The sequence below is a fragment of the Mus pahari genome, chromosome 12, assembly GCF_900095145.1.
Source record: "Mus pahari chromosome 12, PAHARI_EIJ_v1.1, whole genome shotgun sequence".
Taxonomy (NCBI): Eukaryota; Metazoa; Chordata; class Mammalia; order Rodentia; family Muridae; genus Mus; species Mus pahari.
In genome coordinates, this window is record NC_034601.1 from 754,979 (window position 1) to 780,593 (window position 25,615).

General features: G+C 47.4%; 1 protein-coding gene across 2 annotated transcripts in view; it reads right to left on the reverse strand.

Moving 5' to 3' along the window:
- Positions 1–100: 100 nt before the first annotated feature.
- Positions 101–25,615, reverse strand: part of Srl (sarcalumenin) — a 43,753-nt gene continuing 18,238 nt past the window's right edge. The window contains exons 2-7 of one of the 2 annotated variants that reach the window (XM_029544711.1): positions 16,560–17,906; positions 13,903–14,004; positions 12,404–12,499; positions 7,419–7,535; positions 6,239–6,472; positions 101–3,160 (exon numbers count right to left, since the gene is read on the reverse strand). In XM_029544711.1, the coding sequence (XP_029400571.1) occupies positions 2,349–3,160; positions 6,239–6,472; positions 7,419–7,535; positions 12,404–12,499; positions 13,903–14,004; positions 16,560–17,906 (2,708 nt within the window). In that variant the 3' untranslated portion in view covers positions 101–2,348. The remainder of the gene's footprint in view (positions 3,161–6,238; positions 6,473–7,418; positions 7,536–12,403; positions 12,500–13,902; positions 14,005–16,559; positions 17,907–25,615) is intronic. The other variant, XM_021209141.2, reaches the window with a different exon arrangement.

The window sequence follows — 25,615 nt, forward strand, 5'->3', positions numbered from 1 at the left end:
AGGCCAGCCTGGTCTACAGAGTGAGTTCTAGGACAGCCAGGGCTACACAGAGAAACCCTGTCTCGAAAAACCAAAAAAAAAAAAAAAAAAAGCCAAGGCGTTGAAGAGAGATTGGAACTTTATTGAGACGTTCTCCCTGATGAAACCAGAATGGAAAGAACACTGGAAAGGTCAGCCACTGTTCAGGCACAGACAACTCTGAATCCCACGTTTCTCCTGGGATAAAATGCCCAGAGTCGGAATCTTGCTCAGAGCCCATCTCTGCAGAGCTGGGCAAAGGGTATGTGCTAAAAACCTGACTGTCAGTGGCCTGCAGGCAGTAGAGGAGCAAAATGGAGACAGAGAAGAAATAGATGGAGAAAAATCCAAAAGGAGGGTACCACTGGTAAGGTGCCTTCCCCCAGATGCAAATCCTGTAAGAATTCATTGGCCTTATGTCACCTGCTTCCCTCCAAGCATGCAGGCACTGACAGCCAGGCAGGGTTCATACAGTTCAGCCTTTTCCCTGGTTTGTGCCACACAAAACCCACAGGCATGAGGGGCATGAAGGAGAAGGGTGGGAGAGTCTCTCCAGAGAGCACATGATGGAGAGAAGAGGGGAGGAGTTTGGGAAGAAAAATCCAAGACAGATTGCAGCTCATCTGCCCTAGCCACCCAGGCACCATGAATAACTGTGACGGGAGGAACTCACTCCTTGGAAACAGTGTCCTGGCAGCTCTGGGGCTTTTGATTTGTGGCAGATCCCGGGCCCTACATAGAGCCAAAGCAGTAGCTGCCCTTAGGAGGGGCACCAGACTGCTAGGAGTTCAGACACACAAATTCCTAAACTGAAGTTCTCTATGTAGTCTCCACTGATCCTGCTTATGCTACCTACTTGATCCTTAGAAAGAAGGACTTTGGCTCAGCCTTCCTTCTTACTTTCCTTCTGCTCTAGATGACACCCTGGTGCTGGTGGATCCCAACCCAGGCCTCCCAATTAAGGCCCTCAGGAGAGCTTGCTCCCAAAAAAGCAGCTGGCTGTGCTCAGAGGAAGCCCTCAAGGCAGGCTGAACTTCACTTGGCCTGCTCCATCAAAAATCTCTTCATCTTCCCAGGGCTTCTCACTCCCCTGCACTTCAAGGTGGCAGTGTATGTGTGCCATGCAAGACTCTCTGGAGTCCTCTCTCTGTGCCCTCAAGTCTGATGCCCTTAAGTGCACATTCACTGGTGTTTGAAGGTCCTGACTGTCCTGACTGCATTCAGTGGGCATCTGCAGAAGTTCAGGTTGAACCTGAACCTCAGGTCTTATCTGGTACCAGTGCCAATGCCAAGGGCTGGCACTGGTTCTGATTCAGGGACTTTTTCTCAGTTGGAAGTATTGATGCATCAGGGAATGGAGAAGAAAGGAAAAGAGAAACCATGGTTCTGGGAACCAGAAGAGACATGTCCTCTGTCAAGTGCTCCCACAAAGAAGCTGTAGAAACAGCTTCCCCTGAAACTTGGGAGAATGTCTGTCTAGAGAAGCCTCCAAGGACTAGGAGCAAGGTCTCTCCATTGTCCTCTCTGAAACCCAACACCTCTGTGATCTGAGCTTTCAAAGACATGCAACAGACAAAGACACACTGCAAACCAATTAACCCCGTGAGCGCTTCCAGTACCTTCATGTAAGTCATGTAAGGAGGGAAAGTGCTTGAACACATTACCCACTCACTCTCCTTTTAGGGACAACTAAGTGTCTGAGCTCTCCATCTGGGACATCAACGAAATTATACTTGGGGTGACAGATCAACATCCTAATTTGAAAACTTGTGGTTTAGTTTTCTGGATGCCCCACCCCTTGGAAAAACAGGGAGAAGATTCCAAGGTTTGGCTCAAACTTTATGAAGATCAGACTCAAGAGTCTGTCCACTTTTGAAAATCAACCCAAGCTTAGGAGGGAGCCAAGGAGGGACAGGGATCACACAGAAGATGTATGTGTAAGGAGTTGACACAGACCTGAGAACCCTCTATTACTCAGGAACTCTCCACTGAGTTTAGCTTATTTGACCCTCGTTTTCTTAGTATTCATTAGAATTTAGCTGCTCTCTGTCCCTCTAAGACAGGACCCAGAAAAAAGCAAAGGAAGCCTTGTAGACTGACTTGACCTGTGTCAGGCCTTCTAACTGAAGCAATAAGACAAGCACACTATAATTCACAGTTACCACTCTCCTCCCTAGAACCTTCCCTGATTCACCAGCCTCAATGAACTCCCAAATCTCCAATGCAGACTGATTGTCGCCAGCATGGCTCAAAGGGTTAACAAACCAGGACTTCTCAGACAGGACACAAGCTTATTCACCATTGGGGACCCAAGAGTAGCTACACAGAAACTAGTGCTTCTTGTAGCGATTCTTTGGGGTCTCACCACAGCCTGTTTTATCACAGTTAGGAGCACCTGGATTCTTCCCAAGCCCAATGCTACCCAGAAGGCTGGGGAGCTCCTGGGTGATGGCTCGTTCAATCTTCTCCAGGAAGCAACCCCCCATGTAGGAGCACTGCTGAGAGAGGAGTTTGAAATTGGAAATGGGGTTGATGCCAAAGAAGTCCTTATAAGCCTCACGGTTGGGAAGGTCAAACTTGCTGACATTGGTCTTTGCCAGGATGGTCTTGAAAATGTAGAATTTATCAGGATCTTCCACAATGTCCTTAAAGACCAGTTCCCCATCACTGAAGAAGGTCATTTTGTCCTTGTAAGTCTGCAGATAGCGGTCAACTAAAAGGGCATGAATTCGGACTCGGATGGCATGCTGGCGAATAAAAGCAATCTTGTTCTCTAGCCTGTTCTCAATCACCTGGTTCAGGTCTTCCAGGAGAGAGATCTCTTCTTTGAGGAACAGTTCTCGGTGGGTATCAGGCTTATAGTCCTGTGGCCAGAAGGAGCTGACGTAAACCCGTGGAGGTTCCGTGACATTGATGAGAGGGGCCAAGCTCCAGAAGAGAGCTCCATACACCCGCATGAGCATTTGTGTGGCCAGGTTGTCAGCCTTGTTCAAAATGATCCTTATCTGGGACTCACGGCCCTTCAGCTGGCGGAAGAGCGTCTCCAACTCCAGACCTACATCCAGCTTGGTGGGATCGAAGACAACAAAGATGAGGTCGGCTCTGTCGATAAACCACTGGCACACATCGTTGAAGGGGTAACCTTAAGGAGACAGGAATGAGGAGTCAGGATGAGTGGGGCACACACAAAGCCCTTTGTGCCTCCCCTTCAGTACCAAGCCTTTATATGGACTACACAGAGCTGTAGCGCTAGCTATTTTCTGGGTTTCTAAAGATCAGTGAACATTAATGATCTCTTGCTTTTTTTTTTTTTTTTTTTTTTTTTTTTTTTTTTTTTTTTTTTTTTTTTTGTCAACCTTCAGTCAAGAACAGTCTGACCCATGCTTTAATATCCAGTGACTTTTGAATCCCTAGAAAAGGGAAGGTTTTGTCCACAGTGGACATTTTTATGCAGTGTGTGGTAGTATACGCCTGTAATCCCAGCACTCAGGAAGGCAGAGGGAAGAAGATCTTCAGTTTAAGGCTTGGCTGAGCCACATAATGAAACTGTGCTTCAAAAACAAAATCAGCAACAAAAAGGGGGAAAACTGAGACTAGAGCGATGTCTCATTGATTAAGAATGCTGGCTGCCCTTTCTGAGAACCCATATTCAGTCCCAAGCACCTACATGCTGCTCCCAACTGTAACTTGAGTCTCAGAGGAGCCAGCTCCCTCTGCTGGCCTCTGCGCACACCAGGCATGCATGTGGTGCAGACATACATGCAAGCAAAACACCCATACACATAAAAATAAGAATTTTATCTTATTTTTCGTTTTTGAGGCAGGATTTCTTTGTGTAGCTCTGGCTGTCCTGGAATTCACTCTGTAGGCCAGGCTGGCCTCAGATCTCTGAGTGATCTGCCTGCCTCTGCCTCCCAAGGTTAAAGGTGTGCCCTGCTACCACCCAGCTAGGAAATAATAAAAAATTTTAAAGGAAAAAAGCAAGTGATTTTCTAAATGTGTGAAAGATCTAGGATAATGGCAGAGATATTGAAAGGAGGATATCAGGAAGCCAGAAAGAGAGAAGATGTGTGTTTAAGGGGAAGAATTGTGGGAGAGTGTTGAGTGTCTGCCATGACCTAGGCAACCATTTTAGTCTTTGCTATAGACTAGCCAGATGGTACCTGCTCTTAATTTCTTGGTCATCAACTGTAAAATTACAAAAAGAACAATGACGCCAAAGCTGACTTAGAGACTACTGTGCTAGGCTGGCTGTGGTGGCGCCCAAATTTAGTTTCAGCACTCAAGATAATCCCAGAACTCACGAGGCAGAGGCAGGAGAATCTTTGTGAGTATGAGGCCAGCCTGCTCATAGTGGCAAGTTCCCAGGGTGGGAGGGAGTTAGTTACTGTGTTGTGAAACAGTAAAACTCCCAGCTAAGTCTGCAGTCACACAGGTGCTCACCATATATTAATTCTTCTCACCTGTTTCCTTGACATTCTTACTTTCTAACAAGACACAGACTACCACTCTGATGGCTATTCTTGGTCGTCTCCTTCACTGCATATGGAATTAACTAAAGCCTGAGCTGCTGGATTCACCTGAGGGACTTTTCTTAATTAAATTATTTGAAGTGGGAAGACACACTTTTAATCCAGATCTTATTAAGGTGGGAAGATCCACATTTCACCTGGGACACACCTCCTGCTGGCAGCCTTTCTACAGAACATGGAAGAAGGAAGCTTGCTCTCTTTGCTGTCTTGCCCTCCACCTCCCTGCCAATTCCATTCCATCACTGGCAATAGAGCCTGCTTCTTCAGGATTCCAGTATATAATGAAGACCAACTGAGACAGACAGCCTTGTAGACTAAACTACTGGATTCTTAGCCTTTCTATTGGTAGACAGCTATCATCTGTAATCCACTCTAATAAATCCTTGGTAGATAGGTACATACATACATACATACATATGTACATACATACATAGATACATAGATACACCGATACATAGGTAGATAGATAGATTCATCCTATAATTTCTGTTCCTCTACAGAACCCTGGCTAATACAACAGTTTGAGAACACTGATTTTTTTATAATTACCAGATAATGTATAAAGTTATCTATCTGATTAATAATAGGGCATATAATAAGGTTATCACTAACTGTAAATTACATTGTTATTACTAAACCAGGTCTAGTTGTAACCCAAATGCAGGTCATAACCATACACTGAGATTTGCCATTTAGTTATATGTTACTATGACTGCCCTGTTTAGGACACATGAGTGCAGATATCCCTGTGCCGTGGCAGTATATCAATGGCCTATGATATAGCTTCATGCTTGCCAGGCCCAGGATAGCAATCACCTCCCATCTGAAAGTAAGCAGGGTTCTGGGACAAATAATAAAGATTTAGGCTAAAGCAGGCCCAACAAAACAGATATTAGGAGTAAGAAGAGGTGTAGGCCATGTCCAATGGAGAGTAAGCCCAAGCCCGAGCCCCAGATTAGCCAGAATTCAGATGTAATTCACAATTGTCCAGGCCCTCCACTATTCGGAAACGCTTGGCACCCAAAGACAACTTTTTCACAGCTTGGACATCTCTGATGTCTTACGGAGAATACCAGTACCCCTCTAGGGAAATGCTGGCTAGCTCCAAATTTAGTCAGCCCTTTAGGGGACAGAGAACAAGACACTCCAAACCCCAAAGTGCCACCACAACCACAGTGAGAAGCAGAGGAGAGGAGAACGCATCCCCCTGTCTAGACCATTAACCATCCTTTTCTTCTCTGCTGGCCTACCACCCTCTGTTGATCCCAGTGTCCGAAAAAAAACGGAGCTCTTGCTATTCAGAAATGGCTGTGTTCTCTCTCTCTCTCTCTCTCTCTCTCTCTCTCTCTCTCTCTCTCTCTCTCTGTGTGTGTGTGTGTGTGTGTGTGTGTGTGTGTATTATGTGAGGGTGAATGTGTGCCCATAAGTGTGCATACGTTGGCCACAGGAGGATGGTAGGCGTCTTGCTTTATTACCTTCTGTCTCATTTCTTTACAACAGGTCTCTCTTTTTTTTTTGGTTAGGCTTCTTAGCCACAGAGCTCCAGGGATCCCCTACAACATGGAGGTACAGGCACAGGCAACCTTGCCTGGCTTTTTACATGGGTGCTAAGGATTTGAAGTGGGGTCCTCGTGCTTGCAGAGCAAGCGGTCTTCCTCACTGAGCATATCCCCTGTCCCCTAAATTACCTCTTTCTTGTTGCTTGCGGTTCTCAATGATGCCTGGTGTATCCACGAAAGTGACTCGTTCTAGAAGTTTGTGGGGAACCTCAATACCAATCAGCTTCTCCAGAAAGTTCTGGCCAAACTTTTCCAGTGGCGAGAAGGATCGGGCACTGTCAGCAGCCATGACGATGCCCTCAATGGTTTTCAGCTTGGGCCCATGCATAAGGACAGTGAACTCAGAGGTGGTAGGTTCAGCACCTGCATGCATGGGAGGAAAAGAGCAAGCACTGAGCAGCACACTACTGGAAGGGGTGGGAGCAAGCGAGGTGTCTTGGAAAGGACCCCACAAAGATGGGCTTGCTAGGCTCCTGCCTTCTCCTCTCACTTTTTAATTATGCCAAATACACAGAACATAACATTTACCATTTTGATCATCTTTAAACCTATTGTCCAGAGCATTAAGTATATTCACGTTATCATGAGCCAGTTTTCCTCACTCTCCAGTTCCAGAACCTTATCCTCTTCCCACACTGAAACCGTCTCCACTAAGTAACACCTCCCCACGCCCCCTCCCTGGCAACATCTACTCTTTCTGTCTCTGAATTTTTCCTACTGTGGCACCTCATATGAGTAGATCACACCATAGCAGGCTTTCCTGCTTGGCTTGTTTTGTTTAGCATGTTGTTTTCAAGGTTTATCCTTGACAAGGATGTGCCTGATGTGTTCTGATAGAGGGCATGGTTCACTCCTCTCTGTATGTGCAAATCGTGTGTGTGTGTGTGTGTGTGTGTGTGTGTGTGTGTGTGTTGCATGGCACAGGGGTGGAAGTCAGAGGATAGACAACAGTGGGTATCCTCATTGTCACCGCTGTCAAGTTAGCTGGCCACTAAGCTTTCAGGGGCGCCCCGATCTCCTACAGAAGTTCTGTAATCTCAGATGCATGTGCTACTACACCTGCCTTTTCTGCGGGGACTAGGGGACCTGACTGCCAGCCCTCTCCTTTCCATTGTGTGGGCAGACTACTTCATCCAGCCATGGACCCTTGAGTTGTTTCTACTTTGGGTTTTTATGACTAGTGCTGCCATGGAGGTGAAAAAGCTTCCGGTTCTTACATGTTATTTCCACTAATATTATTAAAGGCATACAAGTGCTTTAATTTCTCATCTGCTTTCACAATTTATACACCACCACCCCCAATGTTCACCTGTATAAAGTTGGTATCGAGTATCTTCTAACCCAAGGAGGTAGTTTATCATGGTGGATTTGCCAACACTCCACGGTCCCAGGAACAGCACCATTGGCTTGGAAGTAATCTCCCCATCTGCAAACAACAGGAATCAGAAACAGACGTGACCTAACATCAGTTCTTACTTGACAGGCATAACACTGTTCTCCAAAGCACTCTGTACCCCCTCTCCGCGCACTGTCATCCAGAGCTTGTGGGGTTCTGTGTGGATCAAACTGTGTCAGGGGCTTTATAAAAGCATTCACTCCAAAGACACCAGGAGCCACTGTTTTGACCTTTTCCAGATCTCTGGCACATCTGCCTGCACCAGAAGGAGGAGTTGGGTGGATTGATACATACAGGCTCAGTGCTCACGCTGGGTAGTCTCCTGGCTTAATCTAGAGAGTGTCTCACAAAAAGGACAGAACTTCCACATTGGGAAAACTGAAGTTTGCTACCTGAACCAATAGTAAGAAAGGACATGGGAGAAGCACAGACAAGGTTGAGCCATCCGAGCTCCAGGCTCTGCCTGTCTGCAGCTCTGCAGCTCTCAGCTCTTCACTGGGGCTCCTCAAATCCTCACCTCAAGCTCATATTGGTCTCTTTAGTCCATGACAAGTCTTCCAGGGTCTGAAACCAAACACTGAAAACTGGGAATCCTGGGGCTGGAGAGATGGCTCAGTGGTTAAGAGCACTGACTGCTCTTCCGAAGGTCCTGAGTTCAATTCCCAGCAACCACATGATGGCTTACAACCATCTGTAACGAGATCTGACACCCTCTTCTGGAGCACCTGAGGACAGCTACAGTGTACTTACATATAATAAATAAATCTTAAAAAAAAAAAAAAAACCTGGGAATCCTTAGATTCTTGGGCCCCGAGGCCAAGGTCCTCTAAGACACCCTGCTAGGAACTGCACCCTGCCAAGGCTACTGGAGAGGGGTGTGAGAGAGAGAAGCAGAATTCTCTAGTGTCTTCAAAAATAAGGATAGGGGGTTTAGGAGGGTGCTCACTGGCAGAGCATTTGCATAGTATGTGAAGGCCCTGGGTTCAGTTCCCACTATTGCAAAAATAGAAAACAAAACCAAATATGGGCAAAGGAGCAGGTGGGGTTGCAGACAGAGATGCGGTTTCTTATCGCTGTTTTCTGGTCTTCTAAGTGCTTTTCTGAACTAGCTTCACTGAGCACCTGTGCTCTCCAGACTTTTGTCTTCCTGAGCCTGCAGATAGACCTCAAAATACAGTCTTCCTTCTTAAACTTCTGTTTCATTTATTTCTTATAATTTTGTATACTGTCTTGACAAAAAGCCCCAGTCTGTCTAGGCCATAACACACTCTCTATTAGGTAACTCATGCTGGGTCGGTTGGAGTGGGGTTTTTTTTCTATTTTCTTTTGAGATGAGGTTATATTTCCCAGGATGTTCTCAAAGTCCTGGGCTCAAGAATCAAGTGATTCTCTTGCCTCAGCCTCCAGAGCAGCTGGGACTATCTATATTTGTGTACCACTACCCTGGACACCAATGCTAATTTCTGACATTTTTCAGCTGCCTTATTGTGTATACACCGTGTTGTACATACCAGTGTTGTACATTCTTTTCTGTACTGTGTATAGTATGAATCCCTTCTGCACCTGGCTTTTGGATGTACTGGTTTTGTTCCTTTGGGGGTAAAGCAAAGTCCTAAAAGATGTCATGTCTTCTACATGGTGAGCACAAGTCGTGGGCTGGCCCTTCCCTCTTGTGTGTAAACACACATGAGAGGCATTCAGCCTGGAAACAGGGTGATTAAGCATCTCAAGAGGGTTATGCCCAGTTATGGATTTTTCCAAAAAGCCAGCGCTGGTTGTGTGAAACAGGGTGTTGCTGTTCCAGTTCTGCACAGCAGGGGGCATCGTGGGCATATGTGGGAGACCAGTAATAAGCTTGAGGGATAGGGGTCATGCAGGAAGCTGGCAAGACATTAGGAAGAGAAGCCAAGTCCAGAAGGGGAAGCCAGAAAAGAGCCAATTGGCCTTTGCCTAGAGCCAATCCAGGGGCAGCTGGCAGCCTCTTGGCCACTGAGGCTTTAAGTTTGGAGTTTCCCTGGGAGGGTCATGCCACTCTTGGTGTCAGAGTAGAGAGAGAAGACAAGTACAGAGGACAGAAGAAAGCCAGCTATTGGCTTCTGTAACCTCATACCAGGTCTGCACGTGCTGTAAGAAGCAGGAGAGGGCGACTGGCTCTTGGGCTGGTAAGAATGGTATAGGAACTGAGGGAACAGGGTATTTACTCCCTGGGGAAAGAAACAGGATCACAGTCCTGACAGTGGCCAGGGCAGCCAGCACTGCCTGGGCATTAGGTTCCTCTCCTGTAGAGTAGGAATATATATGCCCTCAGATACCACAGCTACTCAATAGGCATTAGGGTAATATGGAAATTGCCAGGTAACACAGGAAGAGATTTGTGATATGATTCACAATTAAAACAAGGGCTGGGGTTATAGCTCTGTAGTAGAGCACTTGCCTAGGATGCTCAAGGCCCTGGGTTCCATCCCCAGAACTGAAAAGAAAAAAAAAATAACAATTATGAAAGCTTTAAACCAGGAGCTAGAGTAGCTGTGGATATAGCTCAGTGGCAGGACACCTGCTTAGCATATCTAAAGTCTGGGGTTGTGTCCCCAGCACTGAAAAATTTGTCACACTTTTCAAGATGGCAGACCATGGTGAAGCAAGGGTTCTCTGTGTCCTTGTGAATACAGATTGGAGTATTTCAAGGCAGGACTCTAACAGTGATTAAAATACCTAACCCTAGTGTTCTATAATCATTTTTAAACATGTATTTGTGGGGCTGGAGTATGCCAGAGGATAAACTATGGGAGTTGTTTCTCTCTTCTCACCATACAGGTCCAGGGATTGAATAAGGCTGTCTGGGCTGCAGGTGCGTTTTCCTATTATGCCATCTTGTCAGCCCCTTTGCTATACTATTTTAAAGACAAACAAGCAAGCAAAACATTACAAATATCTGTACACAAAATATATAGTGATTATGCGAGTGTTTGGAATGGTCTAATTTCATTTTGTTCAGATAGCATCCCACCCTAAAGCCTGTGGTGGCCTGAAATTCATTCTGTGGCCCAGCTGGCTCTAAATCCTTAGTCATTCTATTGCCTCAGTCTTACAAGTGTTGAGACTATAGGCATAGCTACCATGCCCAGCTTTGGAACATATATATATTTGAGGGGGTGCACAGCTTATGTGTATAGAGGCCAGAAGGCAGCTTGTGGGACCTGATTTTCTCCTACCATGTGGAGTTCAGGAACTGAACTCAGGCTTAGATGCAAGTATTTCCACTTGCTGAGCCATCTCACTAGCCCTACGTGTTTGTTTGTTGTTTTTTCAAGATAAGATTTGTCTGTGTAGCTCTGGCTGTCCTGGAAGTCACTCTGTGGACCGGGCTGGCCTCGAACTCACAGAGATCCACCTGCCTCTGCCTCCTGAGTACTGGGATTAAAGGTGTGTGCTACCACACCTAGCTTCTCTGCCCCCCCCCCAAAAAAAACTGTTTTTGTTTTTTGTTGTTTTTTTTTTCTTTTTTGAGCTCTGGCTGCCCTTGTCTCACTATGTAGACCAGGCTGGTCTCAAACTCACAGATAGTTGCCTTCATATTTTAAAATTTAGAAAATGTACAGCACCTATTGTGCCTCAGAAATTAGATTCTGGTTGTACAGAGCCTGGCGTATTCTTAGAAGACAGGACCAAAAAGCTTCAATAAAGAATAATGGCAAGTCATGCATGCATGCACATACATCTGTATGTATATACACACATGTATATATACATATGCACAGTTGGTATAATATGATCCTATGTATGTAAGAAGAAAAAGACATTTCTATATTCATAGATATAAAAGAAATGTCTGGAAGAATCTATTACATCCTATAGATTTGAGCCCTGTAACAAACTGTGATAGTGGGTGTCTCTGGGAGTGGAATTGGATAAATTGGAGATTAAGAAACAAATTGTGGGGGGGTGGGGGCGACATGGGGTGATGGTGTGTTTTGGGGACAGGGCCTTGCCATGTAGTAGCCTAGAACTCACTGTGCAGCCTACTCTGTCCGCACAATTACAACTCTCCTGCCTGTGCCTCCCAGGATCTCAGATTACAGCTCTGTGCTGTCATGCCAGGCTTTATTATTCAATTTACATTTTTTATATTATTTGATTAGAGTTGAAACAAGTACGTTTTACTTTATTATTTTAAAAACCAAGTTGTAGCCAGGCGTGGTGGCACACGCCTTTAATCCCAGCACTCGGGAGGCAGAGGCAGGCAGATTTCTAAGTTCGAGGCCAGCCTGGTCTACAAAGTGAGTTCCAGGATAGCCAGGGCTACACAGAGAAACCCTGTCTCGAAAAAACAAAAACAAAAACAAAACAAAACAAAAAAAACAAATTGTGAAAGAATCCAGACCTTGTCTGGGTGCAGTAGCATACACAAGTAAACCCAGCTCTCAGAAGCCAAGGCAGGAGGTTCTAAGGTTCAGGAAATTCAAGGCCAGCCTGAGCTACATGGTGACACCCTGCCTCAAAAATTATCATCATCTTTGTCATCGTCATCATCATCATCACCTCCACCATCATCATGGTCATTGTCATTATCATCCAGGCCCACAGGAGGCCTTCCAGGAGGAACAGTAAGGAGGCAAGGAGAACTCTAGGTCATATGGAAGCCAATGTAAACAGGGGCCTGAGGTGCTTGAGCACAGGAGGGACCACACTGACTTACTACCCTGGAAATCAAAATGCCTACTGCTGAGACAAAGTGCTTAGCAACGAAATCGCTCTGACAAACTCCTACAGTACCGAGCACTCACTCCAGTAGGAGAGGCCACTTCCCTGGCCTGAGTCCCAGTCCTCCACCCCTCAGGAAGGACAGCTCCTGGAGGCCGGGCACACAGGGTGGCGTGGGTGGAGCCATGATGCTTTACCTGTGATCTCATGCTGCCGAAGCTCATTGTACTTGTAAGACTGCTCCAGGGGCTTGATGGATGTATGATAGATCTTCCGAAGCCGCTGCAGCACCGCTGGGGGAGAGGGGCAAGGAGTAAGCTTCAGACAGGGCCATCCCAGGCTGCTCCTCAACCCATACACGGAGAGAGTCTACCCCTCCCTGGTGAGAAGAGCCACTGACAGCCAAGACTGTGGAGTGATTGTGTTTGGGAAGCAGCTGGTCCACAGCCCACCCTCAGAAATCCTCAATTCAAAAGTGTTTTCTTACCCAATCTAAAAGGCCTCCTAGAATACTTTTAAAACAAAACAAAAAATTAATTCTTGCCCAGGTACTGTGTCATACACTTTTTAATCCTAGTGTTCAAGAGACAGAATAACTGGGTTTCTGTGACTCCAGGGGTACTGTGGTCTACATAGCAAGTTCCAGGCCGGTCAGGTTACATAGTAGGACACTGTCAATAATAATAATGGTGATTATAATAATAATGACTATCAATAATAACTGTTATTGTTATTATTGTTGTTGTTATTGTTGTTGTTATTATTATTAGGCAGGGATATGACTCACTAGGTAAAGTACCTACCTAGCGTGCACAAGCGCAAAGCCCCGGGTTCAATCCCTAGCACCGTAACAGTACAGGTAATGTGCTTCACACCTATAATCTCCACAGGGGGATCAGGAGGTCAAGGTTATTCGCTGCTACTTAGGGAATTTGAGGACAACCTGAGACAGGTCTCAGGAAAAATTAAATTGAAACCTTATACTTTCTTCCTCACTTCAACGCTGTATCCAGAAAAACGAGGCTGCCCTCAGCCTGACTGAACACTCTCTCCTTGAGAGATGAGAATCTTGTCTTTGCCTCTGTTTATGCTGCAACGTCTAGAAGGTAAGGAGGCCAGGTGCCCAGCAGACCCCACGGCACAGTGATCCAGGGAGAATTCAGACATGCCCCATGTTCTGGGGGAACAGAAACCCAGGGTGAAACTGAGAGCTCTGAAGTGTCCTCCTTACACGAGGACAGTGAGGAGCGATAATCAGGTTAGTGCAGTTCCAGTCCTTGCACTGCTATTCTCTGGCTGTTTGCCAAGAACAATTTGCCGTATTAATCTGAGCTTGGCTAGTTAACCAGTTAAGAAAGGATAACAAGCCCCCACAGAAATCCTTGGTTCATTATAGGGGCAAAACAGAATAGGAGACACAAAAGAGCTTTGTAAACTAAGATCCAAAGCAGTTAGGATGAATTCTTATTAACCATCCTCCCTGCCGAAAGGCGGTGGTGGGTGGTGGGGTGCATCCTGCAGATGGCCCTGAAGTTCACCTTCTGCTCTGACACTGTGCCCTCAGCTTGGTAATCTTCTTCTTCTCCCAGCCTGAGCCCCTTACCTCCGGGTTCTCCTCTTCTTTGTGGTTCCCCTGGCCTTAGAAGTACAGAGCTCTGGTGCCCTGGATCCCAGCCCATCTCCCTTCCCCAGTTACCTGAGTAATCATCAGCTGGCTTGTCCTCATTCAGCATCAGGGTTTTGTCAATGTGGGAGCGGTCCCTCAGGGGAGCTTCTTCACTCGCATCCTCTGCCTCTTCTGGGAAGAGAAGCAGACAATGTGCAGTCAGCAAGACTAAGGCAGTAGTGCTTCGAGCCTCACAGAGACGGGGCAGGGCTGGGCCTCAAGGAGATGCAGAACAAAGTGGCCAAACTGAATGAGCTTTAAAGGTATACATAACCTTTAAGACCCGTGATCTGTGTGTTTGGGTATATGCTAGTGCACAAGAGTGTGCATGAGCATATGTGTGTGGGTATGTGCAGAGGTCAGAGGTCAACCTGTGGTGTCATTCTTCCAGATCTATCTACCTTGTGTATTTATCTGCCTTTTACTTTTGACAAAGTCTGTCACTGGCACCTAGGGCTCACCAATTAGGCTTAAATAGCCTAATTGTGTGTCTCTCCTCACCAGTGTTGGGATTACAAATGCACAACACCACATTCGGCTTTTTCTGTGGGTACTAGAGATCAAACTGGGGTCCTCACATTTGTGAAGTGAGCATTTTACTATCTGTGATGGTTGGTTTTAGTGTCAACTTCATGCATCAGTGTCACCTGAGCCTCATTCATCCTGATTCCCTTAATTAATATAGGAGCCCTGCCCACTGAGGGTGGTGTCATTCCTAGGCAGATGGGCCTGGGCTATATAAGAAAGCAGTTCCTGCCTCAGTTTCCCTCAGGTAGATGGACTGTAGCCTGTAAGCCAAACAACTCTCTTTCTCCTCCAGTTGTTTTTGGTGTTCTATCACGACAGAAAACAAACCAGGACCCTGATGAACTATCCCCCACCCCACTTACTGTATTGATTTTTTTTAACTGCATTGAGCACAGAAAGTGGTGTCACACGCCTATGATCTTAGCACCTGAGATGCAAGAGAAGTGAATTTTAAGGTCTGGGCTGACCCAGGCTGGATAAAAAGACATTGTTTCAAAAAAGAAAACAAATCAGACACCTGTCACATGCCAAGTTCCAAAGATCATGCTGGCAATGCATTAATGCCTACACAGGCACAGCCCCGCCCCTAGGGAGTGGTCCTACAGTCTAATGGGAACGAGCTGATGAACTGTCTTTAAAATATGTGGTCATTTTGAGTGGTAAGGAAGCTACAGTAGCTTCGAGGGTCTAGGAAGAGTTATTTGCAGTTTTAGCAAGGGAAGCCAGAGAGCACTTCTCTGACATCTGCTGTTGAGCTAGAGTTAGTAAAAAAGAAAGTAGTTTTCCAGGATGGGCCACATGGGTTGCCTGATAAGGAGAGGGCTAGGTGCTCCAGGAACTGACAGACATCTTTAAAGACCAACACTGGGATTTGCACTTTATTCCAGGACATTGGGAGATTCCACTCACACACAAGACCAACTAAATGAACATCTTATCAGAATAACACTGACTGGAAATGAGTGGAAGGAACCCTTGCAGGCATGTGGGTGTATGTGTATGTGCTGACAGCCACCAGCAGGTCAGCTGTCCCACTGACCACGCAAATGAGAGATGCCCATAACTGATGAGTCCTGGGACAATGTCCTTCGTGTTCCCTGGCCTCTGAGGTCAGTTGTTTCTAGCAAAGCTGCCTATTCAGGGATCTAAGATCAGTAGAGTGTAATAGGCTTGCGGACAGAGGGAGACCAGTGTCTGCATGTGCACTGTTTAGGCAATTCCTGCTCCCAGATCCAGATATGATAAATAAGGAAAGCTTACTGCTTGCAGCTCTACCTCCTTGTAGAAAGAATTAGTATATAAAGAGAACACGAACATTAAGTTCTGTAAGAGGCCAGGCATGTGGTGCATGCCTATAATCTCACAGCATTCTCGAGGCTTAGGCTGGAGGATCAGGAGCTCAAGGCTACCTTGACCATTATATAATGAGTTCAAATATATAAGCTCCTATCTCAAGGTGGGAAGGAGTGGCTTTAAGGAAATCTGTAAGGAATCCATCTGGAAACATGAACGAATGACCTAGTCTCTGCCCTGAAAGCCAGTTTCTTCTATCCACACACATATCACATGAGCTCTGCAGGTCCTAGCCACATCACCCCAGATGCTGCTCAATGGCTCAGCCCCTCTCCGTCTCCTTCCCTGTCCTCGGAGGGCTTCTCTACACTAGAGGAGCATTTGAGAGCAGCTGGAGGTTGCGGTCAGCCTGAGTTCTCACATCATGAACCTGGCCCCTTGAGTCCTGACTTTTACGCCTCATGTAGGAAGTCTTCAAGAGCAGACTTGGCTTCTGGCACACAAGAGGAGTGCCTGTGCTCCTAACCTGCCCTCCCACTCCCTACACTTCCCTACTAGCCAATCTCAGGACCATAAACCTACCATCAGTCCCTTGTCCTTAAAACTGATCCACACCTAGCAGGCCTAAAGAAGAGTCTCCTTGACCCTAACTCGAAAATGGCCAGGTCCTTCTGGAGCCTCTTGCTAGACCCATTTACACTGAAGGTAAGCAGCTAAAGAATTGTCTCCGTGGACCATCTGAACTGATCTGGGAGCCAGAACTAAGCAGGAGTTCTCCCACCCACCCTGTTTGTCCCACCATGACCAGGATTTACATAAAGAATGTTTGGGCTGGAGATGCTTCATCCTGAGGAATTCATTCCTACCCCATTGAGCAATTACGGGATTCCCTCTCCCCTGTTGTCTCTCTTCGGACGCCTCTGCTTCTATGTCCTGGGTCTTGCTGCCTTCGAACCCTGTGTTCAAATCTTCCACATCAAGCTGGGCCCCTGCCTCCTCATGTCCTGTGGCTCCTGGTGCCTCCTCATGTCCTGTGGCTCCTGGTGTTTTCTGGGGCTCTCCAGCCTCCCCAGGGGTACTCCCCTTTTCTTCTGAGCTAGCTCCATCACCACTGTCTTCTCCAGACTCTTCTTTAAATGGAACTCCCCCACTTTCACTTCCATCTTCTTCACCACCCTCTTCTTCAGAGGAGGCCTCAGCCAGGCCCTCCTCCGACATCCCTGACACCTGGCCCTCAGGAGGGCCATTCTCTGTCTCCCTTGCCTCGGAACTCTGGGTGTGCTCAGACTTTTCATTGGCCTCTGTTGCTGAACCAGCATCCAGGCTAGGTCTAGGCTCCCCCTGGTCCTCAACCTTCTCGCCAGACTCTGTATCCACCTCAGCCTTTGATTCCTCTGCATCTTCTTCTGCCTCTACTCCAGAAGATGCCGTGTCAGAGGCTGCGTGTAGGTCTGTGGGCTGGTGAATACGCCCTGGGGTGGCTGTATCCTCTGACTGCAGGGAGGAGTCCTGAGGCTTGTCCTCTGCTCCCTCCCTGGCTTCCGATTCATCTCCAGCAGGTATGGCATCCTGGGCTCCATCCAGCTCTCTGGATTGGTGATCAGAGCCTGTGTTGCCCTCACCTTCTGCCTCTTCACCCTCTATGGTAGGAGAGAACTGGGTGGCTACAGACTCTGCTGTCCCTGCTGCTTCATTCATAGGCCCATCTCCTAAGAGTCCCTGTAATTCCTCAGGGACCCCACTACTTCCCTCTTGCACTTCTGCCTCCATACTGGCAGCCCCCTCTGTGGGGACCCCCACCCCAGCCTCCTCCTGCCCTGGTTCCTTTCCAGAACTGAACTCTGGCCTCTCTTCTTCTGGCCCTTCAACCCCTCCTGGAGGAAGGGTGCCTGCTGCATGAGGGCCCTCCTCTTCCTCCCCAGGCCCTTCAGCATCCCCAGGCGGAGCTGACTCTGCAGCTGAGGTATTGGACAGGCTAGCTTCGGATTCGGAGCCCTGGCCGTTGGCAGTAGAAGGGGCCCCTGCAGGAGTCTGCTCCAAGCTCTCAGCCTCCCTGCCGGCTGGGTAGTGAAGGGGTAGGTTCTTGTCTCCAGGGGCCGCATCTGCATACAGCGCCCTTTCTTTCTCCTCTAGACTCGCGTCTCCAGCAGAGAAATGATTCTCCAACAAATTGCCAACATCTTCCGTGCCACCCGAAGCAGAGACTTGCAGTTCTAAATGATTAGAACATGATTGGTCAGTTCACAGGGTCGGCACTGCCCTGCTTCTCAAGAGTCTTTATCAGTCTAGCTCCCACTGCAGGAAGCTCCGCATGTGCTTGCTATCCAGAGCTATGCCTCCCAGCTTGGGTCCTCTGGATCACCTGCCTCCCTCCAAGCCTGTAGGGTCTACAGAGTAGGGAGTTAAAGTATTGACCTGCTGTCCACCACTAAGGGTGTTAGTCGCTGTAGTAACCCAAGAGCTGCCAAAGCTTGACCCTGACCTTCAAGTCTTCCTCCTGGGTCCTAATGACCATATATGGATAGAAACTTGGGCGAGCCCTTCCAGTCCTTCCTCAACCTTGGAGTGGGCATGGCACGTGCCACCTGGCTCCTGAGGAGATATTCCAAGATAGGATAAATAGGAGTGCATTCCTTTCCTTGTCGGTTCCTAGAGTCATTAACCAGCATGCTTTTTATACTACTATCAGCAAAGGAGTGAAAACAGGTGTTTGTAGGCCAGATAATCTTAGGTTACAAGGCAAAGTACTTAGGGGATTACTCGTGGCTCTCGGCTTTATTCAGTCACACATCTAACCCTGTCCCCTTAAGGGCAGGCATTTGCTGGCCTCCCTACCTCAGATTAGAGGAAACAGGGCCTGAGGAGGAGACATCCAAAATGGGCAGGGCCTGGGCTTCCCAGTGGCCTCAGCCAACCCCTTCTGAGGGGATCCCTTTCTAAGGTCCTGCAACTGTACCCACAGAGCAGAGGGCACAGGGAGAACAGAACAAACCGGGGCCCAGTCTATGCCAGAGACTGCCACCAAGGGTCAAGTTGGGTATTTTTGGAAAGAGGTGTGAAGCAAAGTTTGGGCCTAGCCCTTCTGATCTTCTCTCCCAAACTGGGATCTGCCTAAAGAGGAGGTCTGTGGGAGAAATTGCAACCCCGTGGAAAGGGGTGGGATGTGGACTCCCCACTTCAGTGTGACTAAAACTTCTCCACCTCTGTGCTGGAAAAGCACATGGTCTCTTAGACAAAGCCCAGTGCTTGCACTGCCTCCTCCATTGAAGTAAAGAGCCTTCATCTCCAGGTACCTCGCCCTCACCAGTTCTCAGAGGCAGGGGCAGTCTCCAGCCTTTGGGAATGAGTGTTTTCTCATTAGCTCCCATGATTAGTTAACTGGGCTAGCTCCTGAAGGACCAGAAGCTCTGGGGCACTTACTATAGAGGAGCCCTATATACAAATGTATAAAACTTTACCCCAAGAACACCAGTATACACGGCTATTTCTGAGCTCGCTCATCTTGTCTTAAAGATTCTAAACCTAAATTGGTGATGGTCTTTGCTTTGCCGCAGACACATGGCCACCATCTGACTAAGAGGTGACTAGAACACAGAGCTACCAACTCCTGGTCCATGATACATTCAGGGGGCACAGGAACCTTCTGATAGCAATCCCAACCTCTGACTGCACTTATCCTCGCTCCAGGATTATGTACTTGGCTCCTGGGTAGCAGAATTAGTGATTTAATTGTGTGTTTCCAGTGCTTATGACCTTTGGATGCCCTACAGAAAGTTCTAGAAGTCTGCATTTACATGTAGGTACCAGTAAGAATTCCTGGTCCCTTGGTCACAGCAGAGGGAGCTAAATATTACTTGCCCTAATTCCATCCCCTGCATTTCTAGCTCCCTAGTCCCTGAGAAGAATCTGGGCAGGAATTTGGTCTAACCTAAGGAAACTGACAACCCTCTGGGCAACAAGATATATAAATATATCTGAGAAACAGTCACACAATTATTTACCATGCCAGGCAATAGGAAACATCTCAGTCTTGCTTAAGTCTTAGAGTTACTTGCTTCTGAAAACCAATTACTTATGTCTGTTTTATAGGTGAGAAGACCAATATGCTGGGCCCTACAGGTGTCACATAGCTAGTAACAGACTGAGGCCCTTCGGAAAGGACATTGCCTGACCTCTGAGCAGGGTGACTCAAATTGTGGCCCAGAAGCCAGCTTCTTCCTCAGCATTGCCTCAGAGTTCTCTGGGGACAGAGGTCTCAGGCACCAGCCAGGACACACAGATCCATACAGATGACTATGGATCAGGAGGCTCTGGTCGCCACCACTTCCCCTCCATCCCCTATGGTTCTCAACACATGGAGTCACCTTGTTCCTGACTCTTAGTTCCTCCCCTTCACATTTAAATTATCCAGGGTGCAGCCCCAGCAACAACAAAAATACCCTCAGCAATCCCAGCACACAGTTACAAACCACTGCAGCTTCAAAGAATAATAATTTTGACCCCAAGGCTTCTGCTCCCAGCCCCTCTATATTGACAGGATCCCCACTAGGGGCTCCCAACTTGGGGTAGGCCTCTGAAACCTGGCATCTTTCCTTGGAACAGTGGTAGTTACTAGCTGTTTCTCTGATGAGTCTAACCCTTTCCACAGGCTCCTGTTGCTCTATGATGATGAAGATGTTGATGATGGTGATGGTGGTGGTGGTGGTGGTGGTGGTGATGGTGGTGACGGCTATAGTGATGATACTGAGCTAAATAGATTCTAGGTCTGGCTTCTTATTATGTTTCTGATATTCTCAAGAGAAACTCTGACTCCAGTGAGAGTGGCGTTATCCAAAAAGAGCATGAGAAACCAGGTGTTGTGGAGTTACCTGAGGCCTTCAGACTGCTGTGTTTCCACTTTTAGATACCTTGATATCTCCCATATTTGGTTTTTACCTTAGGGCCAACCTGCTCCTGAATGTCTGCTAAACAATTTGGAATGAAAGACTGATGCCCCCATGACCTTCCTTCTCAGGCTAAAACTAACTGCTCTGGCAGAAAGACTTTCAGTTAACCCAGCTGTCCTGTCGGGGCTCAGGAAGCATTGGACCCGAGTCTGTTGGGGGAGGCACATCTGATGCTCAGGTCCTTGAGAGCCAAGGCTAGTGTCCTTCCTTCCCTCCCTCCCTGGCTTCTTGCCAGAGCCCCTGTTGGTGCCCAAGGGAAGAGAGGACACAGAGGGTCCTCGGTGGGCTGAGTTCTAGTGGAAAGAGTGCGATTCCCTATCAGGATGTGAAGTATCATACTGTATGAACTGCTGCCAACACAGCCACCTCAGCTCTGACCAGGCCTGAGCACTGACGTCAAGGCACATGAATAGCAGGCCTCTAGCTCATCCCCCAGAGGCCCATGGGAGGCCTAAACACCTGACGTGCTGGGCCCCAGCTCACTCACACTCAGGCACAGCCTGGCACAAGCAGTACTACCTCTTTCTGGGCACCCACACACACACCATCAGCCCTCTTGAGGAATCTAAGCTTTTAGCTGCTTTACCAACCCCCATGCCATCGGTCGCCCCCACATACTGCTCTTCTCCTTTCCCTCCAGAGGCAAGCACTCTTACTTTGCTTCCTCTACTCCTCCCTTGTTTCACAGCACCTTCTGTGGACTTGGAGAATTGATAAGTTTCCAAGGGCTTTAAGAGTCCGACTGGAAAGGGAGGGGCTTAAGGGCTGGACAAGGTGCGGCCAGGCCAGATCCCTGGTCTGTGGCCTTCAGTCTAGTGTCCCCACTGAGCCTCCGAGGTTTACCTGCTTGTGTCCAGGAAGTAGCTAAGGGTAGAGGGAGATGAAATAGCCTAGAGATGAGGCCTCCTTCATGTTCCTCGCCTCCCCCAAATGCCTGCCTCGCTGTTTATGGAGTGGGAAGGAAGGAATAAGAGCAACAATCACAGCTCTTCCTTTCGTTCCCGACGGCAGTCCTTCACTTGTCTGATCCATGGGTGCAAAGTTCTGAGCTAGATCCTGTCTTGCCCTCATGGCTCTGAGAGAGTTGGGAGTCCTCACAGCCCTCTCAGGTAGAAAAGGCAAGGTTTATCAATCTCTCTTGAAATGAGGAGGCAGACACAGGAAATATAAGACATCTGTTTCATAAGCCATCCATGCAGCCTTCTTCCTGAGAATGCTGTGTCCACACCTGCAAAGCTTTTCAAGCAGACTCCAGGCTCTGGGGTTGGGCCAGTAGATAGTTGTGTTTTGTAAGATAATTCTACATAACACCAAGGCCTGAGACCCTCAATGTTAAATCTTCCTCAACACCGCAATTCCTTTTGACCATGACTCATACGCACATATGCAAATGAGCCATCAATAGTAATAAAGGGGCCAAGGGAAAAGTCTTTCCTGGTTCTACACTTTATCAGGACATGCTGGCCTTGGAGCATACAGGAGCTCCAAGTCCTTGGCTCACATGTCAGCTTCTCGTGGGTTGTAAAGCCAAAGTGACCAGGGAAACGTTAGAACCCACGATGTTGATGCTGTCCTCGCCTTCCACTGACCCTTCTTCCACATCTTGTCTCTGGACACTGCTGGGTTGGGCCAGTGCAGACCAGCAGCCTCCTCTCCTCTCTTCATCAATGTAGTCACTTTACTTTTTTGTTTATTTCGTCTGCCTTATTCTACAGAGTGACTGTTCACCATTCTAGGTAAAGACTTTACCAAACAATGTGGCTGCCAGCTGATGCCATTTAGGGTTTCACCAGAGAAGTTTCTGCCAGAGGCAGGTTGTCCACATCCTCCCAGTACCCAGAACGAGACTCTAGCCATTCTTTGGCCTTTAACCCTTCCTCCAGACAAAGGAGACGGGGTCTAGTAGAAGAGGCAGTGGCGGTTTCCTTTGGCTTCCTGGCCAGGTCCCTGAAGTCAAGGCTAATCCCACCAGTATGGCTCATCCCTGGCAGAACTCTGGTCCCTCAGTGATTTGGTGAAGGAACAAGACACCGCAACAAAGGCAGCCATTACAGAGTGACCAACTACTGCAGGGCATGGTGGCGCACGCATTTAATCCCAGAATTTGGGAGGCAGAGTCAAGCAGATTTCTGGGTTCTAGGCTAGCCTGGTCTACAGAGTGAGTTCCAGGACAGCCAGGGCTACACAGAGAAACCCTGTCTTGAAAAAACAAAACAAAACAAAAAAACAAACAAACAAAAACCCCAAAAACCTACTTCCTCTAACTTCACTAAGCAATCTGCCTTGAGGCCACAAGAGTCATTGGCTTCTAGAACCGAGCTCCCTGCTGTGTCTAAATTGTCCCTGTGCAAGCCAAACCTTCACTCCTACCTCCCCTTAGCCAATGACAGAGCTTTGTTTGGCTTAAAGCTTCTGCTGCTGCTGCTCATTCTACTTCCCTCTCTTCCTCTTCCTCCTGTTTCTCCTGTTCCTCCTCTTCCCCCTCCTCTCCCTCCCTTTCTTCCTCTCCTCCCCACCTTTTTAAAAAATTTTTTACTTTTTGAGATAGGCTTTTTCTGTGTAGTCATGGCTGTTCTGGAACTCATTTTGTAGACCAGACTGGTTCAAACACTCGGAGATCTACCGCCTCTGCCTCAGAACAAAGAATTCTTAGCCCACCTACATCTTCTGCCTTTGAAAAAGATCAAACACTTCAACACACTTGTTTTTTACCTATAAAGTACACAGAACTGACAGAATAATTTTGTTTTCCACCTCATACCTAGTTCCTATGAATATTTGGGTTGAGAGATATACAGAGAAATTGCTATAAATCCTCTAACCATTGGCAGATGTATAGGACTTGTGGTAGATGCCGGGGGATTCATAATGTAAATGATGTTTGTCTATTTTTGGTTTGTGGATAGTTAGTTGGCTAGTTGGGTTTCTTATTTTTGTTTATTTGTCTTTGAAATAAGCTCTCAGATAGTGTGGTATGGCTTCAAACTCATTATGTGGCCAAGGCTGGTCTTAAGCTCCTAATCCATTTGCCTCTACCTTCCAAGTGCTAAGATCACAGGTATACATCCCCAGGCCCAGACAACTGGTTTTTGAGGTTTTGTGTGGTTTTAGTTTTTGTTTGTTTGCTTTTTTGTTTGGGGTCTTTTGAGACAAGGTTTCTTTATCTATGTCACCCTGAATGTCCTGGAACTCACTGAGATCTTCCTGTACCTCCCAGGTACTGGGATCAAAGGCATTTATCAGCACTGCCCAGCTAATTGATTTTATAAGCCAAGGTCATGCTATATAGTTCTAGGTGGCTTGGTACTATTGACCTCAAATCATCGTTGTGCTTTAGCCTAAGTGATGGTATTGAGAGGATGTGTTACCACACCTGACTTGCTCATTCATTTTGAAAGATGAATATCTCCACGGGAAGCACAACATTAGGTCCTGAGCTGGGAGTGTAGCTCGGATGGTAGAGTGCTGGCCCAGCACACACAAAGCCCTAGATTCAATCCCCAGGACTGCATAAACCAAATGTGGTGGCACATGCCTATCATTCAGGTACTTGGGAAGTGAAAACAAGAAAAGATTAAGTCCTGCTGCCTAGAGTGAACTGATAGAAGAGATTCTCTATCGAAAGCTGCTTTTCCAGAGATCAGCATAAATATCCTCCCGAGAGATGATGGGAAATAAGTCCTCACTCTGGAAGTACTAAGCCAGTAGTCCAGGACAAGGAAGGAGGAATGAATGCAGGAAGGAGTCTGAGGAAGCCTGGGACTGAAGTCTGGTTCCCCTGTCTCCCCACCTTCCAGACTGAAGAAATTGTACCTCTCTGGGGTCTGCATGGAAAGATCCTGATAGAATTGAGGATTTAATTCTTGAGTGATAGGAGGAAAGACCGAGTGGGAGCCAAGGGAGTACATTCCCTCCAAGTGCCTTAGGTTAGAGTCACTGGGGCTCCGGAGTGAAGGAGGCAATGAGACCAGACCCATCTCTTTCCCAGTCTAAGGAGGCTAGAGGAAGTCTGCTTGGTTCTCCAGCTTGGGACATAGATCTAATACCTTCCCAATCTGGGTCTGAATCCTAGTGTTGCCTTGCCACACTTCACAGGCTGAAAGTGAAAAGACCAATCTCTCGGTGCAGTTGGGAATCCAGAGTCCTGGGCTCTGGACTTCACTGTTTCACCATCTACATGACCTCGGGCTGTCCCTTGACATACTAACAAAATGGTGACCCCTTTGGAGCATTGTAATGATGTTTAAGGACATCCAATGAAGGTTAGCTGTGACAGTCATTATCTCCCAGAAGAGCAATGACACCTGGCCAAACCCCAAACGCACTGAGTGGCTACAGCAGAATCAGCTTTGGACAAGAGATGCAAGGCTTGCCCTCACCTTGCTCCTTTGGACCCCCTTGGTCTGGGAATTCAGTCAAGAGACTACAGAAGGCCTTTCTACTCAGAGCTCCTTCTCTCCAGCCACCAGGCACAAAGAGCTGAGGTGGAATTTGTAGTCACTAATAGGATCTGATGTCTCACTCATCATCAGAAGAGTCTGGTGACTGGAGAGTACCAACTCTCAGAGCCTCTAGACCAATGGCTCTCAGCTCTCCTAATGCTGAGATCCCTTAATACCGTTCCTCATGCCGTGATGACCCAAACCACAGTTATTTTTGTTGCTACTTTATGACTGTAATTTGGGTACTAGTGAATCATACTGTAAATATCTGAGTTTTCTTATAGTCTTAGGTGACCCTTGTGAAAGGGACCTTCAACCTCCCAAAGGGTCTCAAGCTGCAGGTTAAGAACTGCTGCTCTAGTGGGGCAGTGGTGGCACACGCCTTTAATCCCAGCACTTGGGAGGCAGAGGCAGGCAGATTTCTGAGTTTGAGGCCAGCCTGGTTTACAGAGTGAGTTCCAGGACATCCAGGGCTACACAGAGAAACCGTGTCTTGAAAAAAAAAAAAAAAGAAAGAAAGAAAGAAAGAAAGAA